Raw genomic sequence first — 16,807 nt, forward strand, 5'->3', positions numbered from 1 at the left:
ATTGCAAAATGAAACAGCAGGAGGGCTGAGGTTGATCCACTTAGATGCACTCAAAAAGTATGTGTGAATCATGTCATTTGATCATAAACATTGAATAAAGGGTGTTTACTGTAACATCATCACTTTTCTTTGCAGAAAAATCTCATCAGCACTGTAGCACTATGTGTACAACTGGAAGGTCTGTGCCTCTACACACACAAAGCCCAGCTGGATGGGGCTGGGAAAATATCATAACTGGCATGTGCAGCAAGGGGAATTTTCTCATGGGCAAGGGTCTCTTGTACATAACCCATGATTTTGAAAACACATAGGCACACAAAGCCACTTTATTCTGGATGTGAATTTAAGCACTACATGTAAAATTAAAAACCCATATATTGATATCTCATAGAAACAAGCTTGAAATATTAACCCTACTTTATTTCTAAGACCTCTCAACTTTTTCTTGATTTGTTTTTGGAATTTTTTCCCCATTCCTTATCTAGTTAAATCATTTGCAATTACTATAATTTACACCTGATATTAGAGAAGCATGCTAGAGAAGCAGTATTATTGGATGGACTCCATTTATTCATATCTCTCTGTTTCTTTTTGGACTGCTTGAGTCTGTAGGACAGAGCATAATGTGAATGCTACTTGCCTGTGCAGAGAGAAACTCTGTCTCAAAAATAATACAAAACATTTGCAAGTCTTATATATGAAAGGCTGCTTTGTCAAAATGGAGATTTGCCCTCTTAATATGAAAATCTAGATGGACTTCAGGCATGCAGGCAACCATTGCGTTCTTTCCACTCAGTTCTATCCCAAAATCAGCACCTAAGCCAGTTAAAAACAGTCCAGCTCAGCCCAGCCCACATGCCACTCTGCTGATGGAAGATTTTAGAAACTGTATCTTATAGTTTTATTTAGTTCCTATCACTGTGGTAACAAAGTACTGCACAAAATTAAGTACCACAGAATCACAACTGAGTACTGTCCTTCGCTACCAGATCTCAATATAGTTGGTTTTCATAGAGTCAGCACAAATGAGCACTCCAGGTCTCTCAACTCAGCTCTTTCTTACAATGCAATAGCAGTATAGGCTCTGGTTGCTGTTTAAGGGGCTTATATAGTGATCAGGAGCCACACAGAAGAGGAATGTGTTCCCCTCACTGCACGTGCCAGTTATGGTATTTTCCTGTCACAAAAGTGTTGCAGTCAATGGAGGACTGTCGCAGTAGATGTGATAGTTGGAGAACTGTAGTACCCATCATCTGCAAAATGAGTCAGAAGCACAGGGCATGGCAAATTGGCCACTATGGAGTATAACTCCCAGGAAATATGAGGTTTTGAGGAAGATGAAAGAGAGGCTTTGTGCTTCTTTAAAGCCCTGCTTCCAGGAGTTAGGGAAAAAGTATAAAGACATTTTAAGGAAAATTCAACTGAAGAAGAGTTGGAAACACTAATTAGAGGCACGGGTTGGTGCCACTGCAGAACTTAAGAAGTGCATGAATTTATGTAATTAGGAGATTTAAAAGGAAAGAAAAGGTGGGGGTGTTTAATGCAGCAGAAGGTGGAGAGGCAGCAGAAAGAAACAAAGTGGGAAAGAAATACTCAGTATGATATGCGGGAAATATGACCTATAAAACAGATTTTGGAAGCAGGATAAAGAACCTTTGTCAAACCTGAAGGCTTGTGGCAGCCAGCCTGTGAGCTGAAGAGAGTTTTAGTTGCATGGAGGAAGAGTAAATGCCACATTGGACAAGAAGTAGCTGCTGGATTTAAAGAGCCTGGATCCTTGTGAAAATTAGACGTGACAATTTCCTCAGTATTTTTTTAAATAATGCATGGAGTAAATGCTAAAAGGTGAAACCTCCTGCAAAATTAGGAGGAGAAAAGCCCAGGTTATTGTATTAAATTTGTGATGGACTCCAGGCACACCAACTAATTATGGCACTTGTGACAGTCTTGTCAGGACAGTGCTGTGAAAACTCACAGTGGCTGACCTATAAACCAGGTGACAACACCAGCTATTTTAATGAAGAGTTGTTCATACAAACTAACAATAAAAAAGTCAGAGCAGAGAGCATCTGCATTAGATTTAGTGGAATCTTCATTCAGTTCACTCCTGCAGCCTGTGCTATCCAGAGTCCATTTCATGCATTGCCTGAGCACTATCTGACCAGGGCTGCACAGCAACAGCCCCCACTGGGATCCTGCTGCCTCTTGGAGGAAGTCTATGTAAAATATACAGCTCTCCAAAGGCAATGAAAAAATGGAATCATGAACAAATATCGTCGGATCATGGTGCTAATAACATCAAGGCCATGGATTTGATCCCCATATGGGTCATTCACTTAAGAGCTGGACTTGATGATCCTTGTGGGTCCCTCCCAACTCAGAATATTCTGTGACACTGATTCTGTGAGATGTGCTGGGTGGAGGGAGTGCTCTCCAAGGGCTGAGCAGTCTCTCTGAAACATGCATTTTTGAGGTACCAGAACTGGAGGAAAGGAGGCGCATCAGAGGGGAGTGGGTGAGAAGATGACATGAAGAGGAAGGCAACGGACTGGGACAATTCAGCTGAACACGCAAGAGGAGCTAAGAGAGAAGCAGGTTCGGATCTGAGCAGAAGTCAAAGACAGAGAGGAAGACCTATGAGTCATCCCTGCAAAGCTGTGAGCCAGAACTGCAGAGTGGCTTCAGAATTTAATTATAAGAGGTCCCACTGACCTCTCAATTACTTTTGTTGGTCTATATGTAAACATGGATTATTACAAGATAAGTCTGTTTGCATCTGTAATGAATCGATCCTAAAACACATGCAATATTGCAACTACCTTTATTCAAAGTTTGTATTTTTTTATTATTTACCTTACTGAGGATTTAAAGATCAGATTTAAAAACCACTGATTTCAAGGCTGGGACACACTCACGTCCGCTAACCTCAAATTTGAAATGAAGTGCCTAAAATCTTTGAATGAAAATTTAGATGAAAATAAGTAGGTGATTCAGAACTAATTTCAATTTTTATTTCTAAGTGTATATACAAAAAATGTACCAGTCACAAGGTACTCTAGGAGGACTTCAGTTACCTGTACAAAGATTTTCAGAATATGTATTTTATGTTTCTCCATGATAAGGAGACGCATATATCAAATGTGGCAAAACGGACAGGACTTTCAGTGTGATTCAGTTTATTACAATAAGAGTTAAGAAAGTAGGCAATCCCACATTACTTGCTAAAGTATTTACAATATTTCTGAAATTCCTCTTGCAGTTACACTCATCCAGAATGGATGTGTCTGTAAGTTTTATAAAAAGTGATACACAATATAAATAAGGCATATACCCAGGGGAAAAAATCCCCGAGGAGTGATTTGGAAGACAAATTCACTGCAAAGTAATTTTTTTTCTGGCTAAAGCTTCACTTGACAGACTCCCTGCTAGAAAAAATGTCTTTCAGAAAAAAAAGTTTGTGAGTGATACAGTCCTGAGGAAAGCCCCTGATAATTCCAGCTTCCTGAGTTCACAAAACAAGTCTCTCATAATTGCATGTGGTGCTCCAAGCATCCCAAAGGAGGTGACACTAAGCCCTCATTCCTCCATGCCAATTAAATGAAACAAAACCTCTATTGCCTTAGACCCTTCTTTTCACCTAGTTCCTCAGGTTCATAGATAGCTACTTGGACATAGAAGAACCTTAAACCTTACATTTTATAAAAATTTATCAGTCTATTTTTCAATTGCTATTGAGAACAGAAAGAGAAAAGATGGAAAGCCAGTAAATCAGAATAACTCATGACCTCACAAAAAGCTCCTTGTTATGAGAGCAACAGCAGAGAAAAGAGACTATCAAGCAGAAGGGAGTATATTCTGGACATTGTTCAGGATAAAAAAGACTAGGAGGTGAAGGACATGGTCCTTAAGGGAACAGACAGATATCGTCAGCTGTAGTCAGCTGCATCAGAGCGAGGAAAAGAACTACTCAGCAGTGATATGTAGATCCTGGGTAACTTCTTTTTATTTATTTACTGCATGAGAGATATATTCCTGGTGCTGTTTCTAAACTGTTGATCATTTTGGACCTTCAAACCAGCAGTATTGTAGTGACCAACCATTGCTACAAGCCAGATCCTTCTCTAGTGTGCTTCAAGGCACAGCAACCACACAGACCTGCTGCTCTCAAAGGGTTCATTGGATTCTGCAGCTCCAGATACTGTACAGAGATTGATATTTTCTGTCATTTAACCTCACTCAAATTTGCTTTTCTTTATTGTTTACTAGAAACAGGATGATTCCATAGCATCACTATGTTTCTTCCCCTTTTACACTGAAGATTAGAGGTTGGCCTTGGAAAGTGATAGCCAGTGACCTAGCAGGGCTTTCTGTGGTGCAATCTTGTCCAAAGATTATCTGTCTTTTCAAATAAACAATTCAGCTTCTGTGATTCATGGTCTGTGTTTGATGTCAACAAGAACATTGGTCCCACTAGTGACAAACAGCTCAGGCTGTATCTAGCCTTCTGTCCAGCTGAGCAGCTTTCATGTTGAGCAAAAACAGTTTTGAATCATAGATCTTCAGAGAATAACTTAGAAGACTTGCTTTACCGTGTTCAAAATTAATTAAAAAGATACCTGATACTTTGTGTCTTGCTGCAAGTCCCAGTTACCAAGTTTTGCTCCTTGGTGCTTCAGTATTCTCTTTCATTAAGTATATTTTTACCTGTCTTAATTTGGCCAAAGTCATGTATCTGTATTTTAGAAAGTCACATGTCTGTATTTTAGAAGAGAAGTTCATCAGGTTCATCTAGGGGATAAAAGGCAAAATGTATTTCTAATCTATTTGGTGTACTGAAAAGAATGTCAGGATGGAAATTTGTAATAAAAGACAGGTTTATGGCTCCTTTTTTTGCTTCACAACATGATCTAATTAGGTACTCGTTCAAATGTCAGCTCCCTTGTGATTCTCATTTAAGAAAAGTGCTAACCAATGTAATGATCAAAACCAACACTGTAGAACAATTCCATCATATTCAGGATCCAAGTCCATCACAGGACTGTCTGATCACCAGATTTGCTGGTGTCTAGCCTGAGGGCATTGAATACCTTCTCTGACTGACAAATTCATATCTACTTGCAGAGTCTATCCGTGCTTTCCAAAGTTTAAAAATCTTTTGAAAGAAAAATCTTTCCTCACAAATGCAAACTAAGCCAGCACCGTGCTTTTGTTCCAATGGCCAACACCCCCAGGAGTTACGCCAGGCCATGGGCAGGCAGCTGGAACTCTGCTCTGCACAATCCAGCACCGGGGCTTGTGTGCCTGCTCAGCGAGCCAGGCTAGAGAACGGATTCCGCTGGAGATTCATACACACACACAGAGCCAGCCAAAGGGCCTGCAGTAACTCCCACATGGCCTTCTCCTCTTCTGCTGCTGATACAGAGAGGAGAGAGGAAGGCCCAGCCGGGGCGTGCTTGCTACTCACAACTACATAACTCTATTAACGCTGCCGTTTCCTTTGAGAACACACGCAGGATCACTCTCGAAGAGAAAAGACAATGCAGAAAGAATCGTGTCTTGCTGAATATACCACCTAAGGAATCTTGCTGCTGTGCCTTTTGCAATTGGACATGTTTATCTCGTATTGGCCTCATAAGCCACCGGTGTGCTTGTAACAAACGTGGATAGAGCCTTCCTAAATCTTCGTTTGCGAAGCCAAGCCATGAGTTTAAGGCAAAATGATATAGAAAGCGGCAAGTTCAGAACACTGCCTCAAGGTTAATAGATAGTACACATTATCTTGAAGTGTAGGTAAGCAACAGGTGTCAAAGGGTTTCATTTATTTACCTCCCCACTCGCCCAATAGTTTCTAAACTCTTGATTTATTCTCTGAGGGAGAGGAATCTAGCATTTAAGTTGCCAAATTCAACAATATATGTCTGAAAACATCATGTATTCTTCTGAATGAAAGCAAAGAGATTTCTATCTTTCTCTATTTTAATCTGATTTATAATATGGTTTAACAAAGGGTCTAGAAGTATTTTAAATGCCATGTGAATGTGAAAATAAGCAAGAGCTAAATTCTTGTAATTCTTTGTGTTCTTTTTAATTCCAGTTTGAGAACTAGACTGATAACATACTGTATAGATAACATTTTTAATTTATTCATTATATTCTGATAATTTTTAATATAAGTAATTACATTAATAAACTGGGCATAGTCCTTTGAAGTTCAATTTAGACAGTACCATGTTATCTGTATGTAATAAACCTCATGTATCTATCCTCCCTCTTCTACTATCATGTCTAGTGACTACCATTACAAGCTTTTTTAAATATTCCTTTGCTCAGTCTAATAGGGATTTTTACAGTATCATTACACATTCTAATTGGGCGATTAGGGGTTTCATGCCACTAATAGAAATGCAGGGTGAGTAACTGGAACTATTGCAAGTTATGTAAAAAGAAATGAGCTACAAGGTTGGTAACGGTTCTACACACACATAGAGTGATGAAACCCAGAGTCAAGTGTCAGGCATGGCTGGCCCAGTGCACTGCAGCCCAGAGCAAAGGCTGTGAACAAAATGCATCTGATCAAAAATCAACCCACCAAAAAACGGATTCTCCAAATTTCTCTAGGAAGAGGGGTTTGTACCATTGTCATAAAATGACTGTTTTAAGGTTCCTCAAAAAATTTCTCAGATCATGGTGTGGCCTATGGGGGAGAAAGGGGAATGCACAACCACAACTATCCCTTACTCTTATTTGAATTTTGAGGCCCAAAACCTCCTTGTGCTAGATTCCCTGCATCCAACCATTTTATTGCCTGTTTTGGAATTATGGTCTTAAGCTGTGCCAGGGGAGGTTTAGGCTGAATATCAGGAAAAACTTTTTTACAGAGAGAGTAATCTGACATTGGAATGGGCTGCCCAGGGAGGTGGTGGATCCACTATCCCTGGAGGTTTTTAAGATGAGACTGGATGTAGCACTTAGTGCCATGGTCTAGTAACCACAGCAGTGTTGGATCAAGGGTTGGACTTGATGATCTCAGAGGTCTTTTCCAACCCGGTTGATTCTATGATTCTATGATCATCAGCCTGGGCAGCTTTGGTTAACCATAATATTCTACATTTGATGAGGGTACTAGCTCAGCATTGTGATAGCCTTGAAAACTCTCCTTTTCCAGTTCCATGGGCCATGCTAAAGCCTTAAACACCCTCTTAATATGACATAGATGCCCATATGCATGCACGATAAGCTCTAGGGGAGAATATATTAACCTATTTTGGTAATGTCAAGCACTTTGCAGTATGATGAAGCTGGTGCTTCTGATATTCCTAAAACATGAAGACAAGAGTGATTCTGCCTTATGCAAATATTCCTATGTTGATCATTTGTTATTATAAACATGACTTTTTTTTTCTTCTTCATATTTTCCTCACAGATGGGAATGGCAATTCTGATAACAGGGAAATTGGAAATGGGCTTTGATCCTGACTACCTCAGCCTAATTTGAGTATATGGTGTTTATTTCCTCCTTGGAAGTCATAGTCCAGCTGATCCCACTGACTCAACTTGACCAAAGTTTACTCAAAGTCAGATGGATTTTTCCTGTGTGTTCGCTATCCCTTTCCTACAACCCAGGAGGTGAGGGAGGCAGGATTTCACTTTGCAGATGCCATGCTGACTCTTTTGCATACCAAACTCATTTGTCCAGTGCATAACTGATCTGAATGCACTCTATGGTGATCTTGATTATTGGAATTTCAAGAATATACATGAAAAAGACTGCAGCATTAAAGAAAACTATGGTACTTCTGCAGTACAATAGGCAAAATTGTCACCTTGAAGATTACCAACTTGATACATTGCAAACCCTGTTTTGCCATGGCTGAGAACTTAAGAGGTCATTGGTTATAAGAAGTGCCAAGTTCACAGAAAGGAAAAAGAAATAATGAAAAGAAGTAATGGGAGATTGAAGGACTCCCCTTGAGGGCAAGAGTGGTATGTGTGTGTGATTCCTGAATTGATGCATGGGAAATAAGTAACTAGGGCAGGTCTGAGAACACCAAGGGCCTGATACTATTTCGAGTCAGGTGACAAGTAGGGGTACAGTAAAGGTTGCCCATGAGATGCAGATTAGTGAAGTTGTGAGCTTAGGAACTGTGACAGAAACACTGCTATGAAAATCCACCTCAACTTGGAGTAACCAAACATTTCCTAATTCTTTCTGCTGTGCTGCAACTTGACAGCTCCTTACACAGATTAGACTGAAGGTCAAATATCAAAAAAAAAAATCAAACCCCAAAACAAAATCAAGTCTCTGGACAGACTGCAAATAACTTTATCTTCATCCTGCATCTTACTTCATCATATTAATACACAGATTCAAGCTTACAGGGCTCTCAAAGTGACTTTGCTTAGTCTATCACCCACTTATCTGCCACACAACCATTTGACTTGAAGTGACAGCTGAAAAACTGTGCCCTCTATTACTTTTTCTTGTTTAGAAGCAATTGCTATATCAGCAAGAGAAAAGTCACTCCATTTGATTAATAATACATACTGATGGTCGAGACATTCAGTCAGAAGACTGATAAATTGTTAAGCTGCTGAAATCCACTGGCGGGTTTCTTTAGGTCTAGACTTACGTTCTGTCCTTCCTGCTTTGTGGAAGCTCACGTAAGACACCACTAAATATTTTCTTTGTAAACTGTGTAAGATAGGGAAAAGATAAGTAAGTTAGTGATTTTCAGCCAGTCTTCCTATACATGTTAAGCCTGGTTATTGATGCAGCAAATAAATCAACCTGGGAATGTCTGATAGAGCAATATAGTGTAGCTGTGTATTTTGATTTCTATTTAAGATGACAGGACATAACAAAATATAAAATCAAATATCATCAAAGATGTGCAAAAGAGAACACCTTTTGTTGACCACTGCTCTATTGTTTCCCCACTATCTATTCCCTTTTGCATCCCTTTACAACTCGCAACTCTTCCCATTCGTGGATGGTTTGGTTCATTCACTGCTTGCACATATCCGAGCCTTCACCACTTCACCATGGTTTAAAAGAGCAAGGAACAGTCAGAGTGGAACAAAGAATTTTGTTTTCATCTATGACATTTAATATCTGCTGTAGGAACTCAGAATCAGAAAAGCAAGCAGAGATTGTTTTTCTTGATAACTAAAGTGTGTTGTTGAGGACAAACACACTTGAACTCACACATAACCAGAGACACATGACAGGAAAACCCAGCCAGGAAGCTGACACAGATTTGACAAAATAGAGCGCTGGGCTTGAGAGCCAATGTACACTTCTAAACATTTTAACATTTGATCCTCTCATGCCAAGTCCAAAGCCTTAATGATGCCACAACAAAGACTAAACGTGTTTGTTCAGTCAGATATTGGGTATAAACCATGTGAAGCCATTAAAATAAATGAAGGTTTTGAACGTTGTTTGAAAGTATCAGAATCATGACCCTTTCACGTTTGGGTGAAACAGCACTTGGGGAATGGTCTGAGAGGATTCTGTCAAGTGTCACCAAGCAGAAACACAACTTTAGGAATACTCTGGAGATATTAATACTTTAGGGATGACATGCCACTTTCTATGCACTTTGACAAGCGTGTCTTTTTTCTGCCCTTCAAGTAGCTGTTCTAGGACCCACAGAAAAGATACATCAGAAAACGGACAGCAAGCTTGGCCCTGCTGCCTTAGGAAAGATGAGAGCATATGTGAACCTTGAAAAGCTTTCACCCACAAAACCTCCCCAATTCACGCTTTGAAGTACAAGGGCAATCAGAGATGCCCTTGAGATGATTAGAACCCCAAAACTGAAGATGACCAAGCTCAGATACAGGAAGAAACTGGGGGCACAGCCACATGCAATTGCTGCCAACTTCACCGTCTCCCTAGGCTACTGACCTCCTCAGTCTCATCCTGATCATCTCCCCATGATTTCCTCTCAGTGTGTCTTTTTAGCTTTTCACTCTATTTCTCTTTGGTCCCTGACACTCAGAAGGAAGATAGGAAAAAAAGCATGCCAGCTGATTCCCTCCCACTTCTTTCTGGACCAGCTAAAATCTAGAGAACTGCATGTTCAGCAGTTCAGTTTGGGGCATCCTAGGGCTGCAAGACACCGGCATGCAGCACACAGGTACTTGGTGTAATAAGAAACTTTTGAAAGGACAGATGATAAGAGCTATGCATGGGAGTCTGAAACAAAGATACTCTAAGAGAAAAAAAAATTACCATTTTCCAAAATTACTTCCTGGTGTCTATTTGATAATCAAATAACAATCAAGTAAGACATGGTGCAGACAATGGAGTTATCATCAAATCCAAGATTTCAGATGTGGCAAAAAGTACACTCCTGCATTAAGATAAGTTAAAACAACATGCTTCAGTTTACTAAAATTTTCTTTACTTAAAACCCAGCTACATCACTTTTAAACCTGAGCCACTTGATTTTTCAGTACTGGAAGTTGTATCCTGCAGAAAGACAAGCACAAATTTTAACTTTTTCACTTCAGAGGCTGCTCTTCTTTTCAGGTAGTAATACCTTCAAGACTAAAATTAACAGGCAATAACCACTAAAAGTGTACATAGAGGAAAGAGAACAGATTGTGAATGAAGGGGAAGTCAGAAAAACACATGATTAGGAGAGATATAGCTCTCAGGTTTACCTTATCCTGTCTCCCTACTTCCATTTTGTTATTATGTTGCATCCCTTCTATTTCTTCTGTTGAAAAAGTGTGGAGGGGAAACTCACACTGAAAACGTGATTTTACCACAAACAAAATCCCTTTGTTCACACACCTGAGAAACAAAGATACAATGATACCTCTTTCTACAGCTGTTTTCACACTTACTTTTGGCTACACTGAAATACAAAGGCAAGCAACCCTTTTATTGATAAGCCAAAGCCAGTATTTCTGTAAAAGAAAGAAATACTGACATAGAGGAAAGCAGAGAAGGTAATTAATATATTGAAATATGGGTATTTTCCATCCAATTAATTGCTCCAATGAACAGAGGAAAAAAAGGTTAAATAATCTAAAAAGTCTAGGGCTTGTTTGGGGATTTTTGCCTTTTCTATTAAACTCTAGGCTGCTGTCCACAACAGTCTCATTAAACTCATTAACTGTGTAAGCAAAATTATATTGTATTAGTTGTCCAGCTTAACATTTTGTATAAACTTACTTATAGCCTAAAGTTACAGCTTAGTATATGGTAAATCTACTTAAGATAAATTTGACTGCAGTCATTACCTTTTGATGCCCGCAACTGCAACTTAGGAATGTTAATTCTCCCATTCCTTATTCTCAATATTTTGGTTCTCCAAGTACTTTACTGTCTTTGAAATGGTAAGAAAGGTTGTCCCTCCTCCCCCTTTTGTTAGAATACATGACAGCCCTTTGTATGCTGTAGCAGGTGCCGAAGAAAAATGCTTTTCTATTAAGTCAAGAATGTCACTACTTGGGTCGTGAGACAGCAGGCAGACCTTCATCATTTTTGCAAAAGTTATCTCCAGGGAAAACCATCAGCATGTTTTATTTCCACACTATCAACTCACTCTTATCACAGACCATCATTCTTCAAAGACAGCCATTTGAATAATATTTCAGACTTGACAATGGCTGACGGATAAAGAAACATGAAATTAAACACAGTGCCTACTAATAAAGTGCTAAATACGAGTTAAGGAAAAAAGAAAAAAGGAAAAACTAGACCAATATTCCATTAACATTAATTACAATACAGATTCAGGAAGTGGAAAACATATTTTTATATAAATTCCCGAGAAACTCTATACACAAAAATTGTTTGCGTAGGTAAAACCAGTGAAAGAATGGAAGCAAACACTGTACCAAAATCAGTGATAAGTGACAGAATCATAGAATCAACCAGGTTGGAAAAGACCTCCGAGATCATCAAGCCCAAACCTTGATAGTTACTAAAGCCTAAGTAGAGGCAGGTTTTTTGGCACTGGAAGGAATGGCAATTCCCCTCCTCACCCACAGGCAAGATCTAATTCCTGACACAGAAAGCCAGCAATGTTTTTTCTTCTCCCAAATTCATACTTGATAATTTCTTTTAAACCAAGATAATTTAAAATTCTATAGAACAACAGAACTGAACAGAACCAAATTCAAGATGTTAAAGTATTTATTTTAGGAATGTGGATAAAAATAACATGGACATCTTCAATACTGTACATTTGTTAAATAGATAATATACAGCAAGGGAGGTGATTTAAAGTGTACAGAATAAATGGGAATGTACATTAGACTGGGGGGGGCAGAAGAGCCATTTGCTTGTCACGTCATATTGCTAAGCTACTAAAAATGCTCAAGGAAACACCTCTATGAAAAGAAAGACAGGAAATAAATCACATTATAGAAATATCAACAGAACAATAAAAGGTTAAAAAAATACCGCTTTCTTACTGTACTGGGTCTGGCTGGGATTGAGGTAACTTTCTTCACAGCAGCACGTATGGTGCTGCTTTGCTTTGGATTTGTGGCAGGAACAGTGCTGGTAACACACCAGTGCTTTGGCTTTTGCTGAGCATTGCTTGCACAGCATCAAGGTTTCATTTTTTCCCCACTGTGACTGCTCCAGCAAGTAGGCCAGGGGTGAGCAAGAAGTTGGGAGGGGACACAATTGGGACAGCTGGCCAGAACTGACCCAAATGATATTCCAGGCTGCCCAAGAAAAACTGAGGGGAGGCTGGGCAGAGATCTGCTTCTGGGATGTGGTAATTCCCTTTGCATGACTTGTTCCCACTTACCTTCCTTTTCTTCACTTACAGTGTTTTTATCTCAACCCTTTGCTGTTCCCATTCCCTCCCTCATCCCTCTGAGGGAGGAAGCAGCTGGGCAGTGCTTAGCTGCTGGCCAGGGTCAGCTCTGGTAAACTGCAGAATCTGGGCAACTTTTTACTTTTTTTTTCATTATACATTAAGCTTACAAAAGAAAGATTTCACACAGACTGATGTTTCTTAAATTTGGGCACACATAACCATGTACATTTTAGGAGTGACCTTCTTCCAATTTTGCTAAGTGAAGTAGTTTTTTTTTCACATCAGTGCTATATCCAGAGTACATATTAACATTTCCACAACTGAACTGAATTATTCAAAGACAAATATGCTCCCCTTTCTCAACCCTTACACATTACACTCTTGGAAGATCTTTTTCCAGATAGAAAAAACCTCCACCCACAAGAATGTGCGTGCTGTATTTTCTCATCAACTATTTCTGCCATGTGAAGCTGTGCTTCCATGTTGCTTTTTATTTTACATATATATATAAAATATCTTTATTTAGGAACATGGGAACAACTGCTTTAAATGGCAATTATGACTGAACTCAAACACAATTGTGACTATTAACCATCTACATCAATTAATAAAATACAGTTTTAAGAAGAGGAAAGATAGTCACAAAATTCAGTAAACATTTCAACAAAAAAATCATTTATAAAAATTAGTTCTATATGAGTAGGAGATAGAAACATGTTATTTCATAAAGTCTTTAGCTGCTTCTACTTTTACAATCAGGAAAAAACACTTCAGGGAAAAAAAAACAAAAGCAAAAGAGCACAAAGGGTAAATGAAAAGAGTCTTCCTGTCTTCCGGAGTCACAGCTCCAGTGGAAGGTGCTCAGCTTTATTCATTCTCAAATCTGCTGTACGGGTTATCAGAATCCTGAAGAAGACCTGTAAAACAAAACAGGACCACATTTATCATTTTCTTACCAGTATCACATAAATACCTTGAGTTACTGACTTCAATAGGTATTCCATAAAACAAATCCAAATTCCTGTAATAATTGCTCTATTACCTAAACACTCAAGTATTACAATAAATTGAAAGTGTTCTTAAGCATTCGTATTTCTCAGACTATAATCACAAATGAGTATTTCATGTTTTAGCAGGGAGAGAACATTTCTGTATGAAAAATTATTTCTCATTTGTGAGGTATATCCTAAAAAAGGCACTTATAAGAGTCAAGTGGACAAAAATCTAAGCATAGAGATGCGTCAGGAAGAACCGATTCAGGCTTGCCAGTTTATAAATGCAAGTGACTATAAGATCATCATCCTTTTAAAATGTAAGATGCTGCTATTTTGACTTAGTTCTACTTCGATTATACCCAACCATCTGTCACATTCAGCCACTTACAGCTTTTCTGCAACAGGACAATAATCTCTAAGAACAAATGAAGATGACTTCTACATGCACTAAAACCTCCAGGGACCAGAACAAGAGCATCACTTAATCCAGGTTGCAGTATGTTTCCATCCTGAAGATTCTTAATGACTTTACCAGAATATTGTCACAGTAAGCACTGCAAAGCTATCCAATTATTCTGAGTGTCTGGATATGCAGATCATCCTCTGTAAGGGTTAGCTGAGCAATCACTGTTCCACATAGTAATTATTTCAAAGAGACTTGAAACCACCCACCAGATTTGGGGTAGGCAGAAGCACATACTAAAAATAAAGGAGTCCTGTAAGAGTCCAGAGGCTGACCTTTTGTTGTGCAAGAACAAGAACACTACTGTTATCTTTTCTAATGGGGGTTTTATACTGATGTCTGGCAAACCTGGACTCTTCTCTAGCTCATTTGTTTAGGCACGGAGACATAACGACAGTGCAGCCAAGCAAATCACAAATGTTCAGATTCACAACAGTGAAAACAAAATTACACTGGTCACTGCCAAACCTTGTAAGAACTCCCCTCAGACCTTTTCACACCATACCTCTTTTCCACATGCACCTGCACACATATATTGAACATTCACTGTTCTACCTGAAAGTCAAAAGCTAATGGTGCCGAAGGCAAACTAGACTTTTGCCTACCTTGTTGCAGTTGGAGAGCTTCATTTGAACTGCCTGGTTATTTTAAGATTCCAATCAAGAAGCACAACTGCTTAGTGCTGATTACTGTATGAGTTACTGCAACTAACTACCTGATAGGGAACAGTAAATATTAAGGAGTAAGTATGAAAAGTCCTATAATCACTCAAATATACAAGATTACGAGCAGTCAGCTTGTAAAAGGTTAATATCAAAATCAGCCCTCATACAATGTCTCTTACTTGTGAAAAAGAAGCAAGGCAATCACATTTATAAAGCTTCTGCCAGGTAACATGAAATACAGCCTATTTACCTGGTATAGTACCTTGCATCAGAGGCACTATCCCCTTCTCTAACTGTTAAAAAGAAAAAATTACACATTTGTGTAATAAGAATATGCTTAGGTTGAAAATTATCTGCAATATTTAGAGATTTTGAAATGTTTATATTTTTAAACTTTTAGAAAGCGGTTACTTGTCAAATTTTAATCTTACCTTTCATGCACTTAAACAAGGAACTGTGATGTCTGTTAAGTCTACTCTAGCTGACAAGTAAGCTAACACATAATAAAAAACCTTTCTTATCCTTGGCCTGCCATTCAACCTTTAGTGCCTCAGGTAACATTCCTGCATTAATATAAGCCCAAACCACACAGTGAGAAGAAACATTTTCTTTATTTCCAGACCATCACCACCATCCCCTCCTTCCTCCAAACATGTTAATAGTTTGGCAGCTAGAACATACGGATCCTAATACATTTAGTTACCTGAAACACAACTAAGCAGTCCAACTTTAAAAAAAATTTGCAGTACTTCAGTATTTCACCTGTTCCAAATAAAAAACACATCTACACAACATTTACAGAAAATCAGCATCAATACCAGAAATTACCATTATTATTACAATTGCCATTGCATAAACTCCCTGCATTCATTAAGTTCCACTTAGAAATAAACACATCAAACTTCAGAAAGTTTTCCACAAAGTGGCAAGTTGTGGTACCAGATTCCCTGATAAAATTAACGTAGGCTGCATACTTCTCTCTATAGAGTCTGGCAAGTGCTTAGTATGCCTTTTTGATATTTCATTCAGCATACATATTCGACACTTTATAGGTCTGAAAGCAGCACAGTAAAAGATACTGTTCTTTACAGCTTAAATCCAATGGAAAAGATTTTCTACATCAAATAATCCAATTTCAAATTAACCAGATGATTGTGTAAGAGTCCTGATAAACTTTTCCTGTACCATTCTGAGGAGCAAATACACTTTTCCCTGCCTCTGCCCCAAAACATTTGGCTAAAAAGACATTTTAGAAAACTAATCCTCATATTTCAAGTGTGTGTGTAACTTTTACTCCTCACTGCAAATGTCATTCCCAGTAGTACTTGCTGTCATTTTACCGAATTATGTTTAGGAATGAACAGATATAATCACCACCACCCAGGCATTAGTATGCTTAACTTAAAATCCTCTGATCGGTTTTATTGTACAATACTGAAACTCAACAAGCTTTAAGAACTATGGGTCAATCAAGTGGGAATACTATTGGTCATGACTTCAGAAATTGATCTCCCAGGAAAAATGGAGTCCAAGAGAAATGGCAAGCCTTCCTTTCAAATGAGAATAACCACGGGTTACAACACCTGATACACTTTGCTCTCAGTCTTGCTCTCAAACCTGCATCCAGTGTTTAAATTTCTTTTATCCTCAGCATTTTAAGTACATCGTAAGGTTACATTAAGCAAGAGGAGGGAGACAGCAGTTCATCACTTTCACCAGTGCTTACTGAAGAAGTTGTATCAGGCTCCAGTAAATGGACAAAAACAATCTGGAGAGACATACAAAAAAAGGAGCATGACAAAAAGCTCCTGTCAGCTTCTACATCTGCTCTTATCTGTGCCTCTCTGAGGAGCTGTGAGCCAATGCTAATGGGACAGCACGACAGGTTCAGCT

At 38.7% G+C, this 16,807-nt stretch overlaps 1 protein-coding gene across 3 annotated transcripts in view; it reads right to left on the reverse strand.

Moving 5' to 3' along the window:
* Window positions 1–12,136: 12,136 nt before the first annotated feature.
* The window catches only part of LOC116792642 (pituitary tumor-transforming gene 1 protein-interacting protein-like), a 29,554-nt gene continuing 24,883 nt past the window's right edge, over window positions 12,137–16,807 (reverse strand). For 2 of the 3 annotated variants that reach the window (XM_032699769.1, XM_032699778.1), the window contains exon 7: window positions 12,137–13,708. In XM_032699769.1, coding sequence (XP_032555660.1) covers window positions 13,659–13,708 — 50 coding nt within the window. In that variant the 3' untranslated portion in view covers window positions 12,137–13,658. Of the gene's footprint in view, window positions 13,709–14,854; window positions 14,965–16,807 lie in introns of all 3 variants that reach the window. The other variant, XR_004359214.1, reaches the window with a different exon arrangement.

This window comes from Chiroxiphia lanceolata, chromosome 1, assembly GCF_009829145.1.
Source record: "Chiroxiphia lanceolata isolate bChiLan1 chromosome 1, bChiLan1.pri, whole genome shotgun sequence".
Classification (NCBI taxonomy): domain Eukaryota; kingdom Metazoa; phylum Chordata; class Aves; order Passeriformes; family Pipridae; genus Chiroxiphia; species Chiroxiphia lanceolata.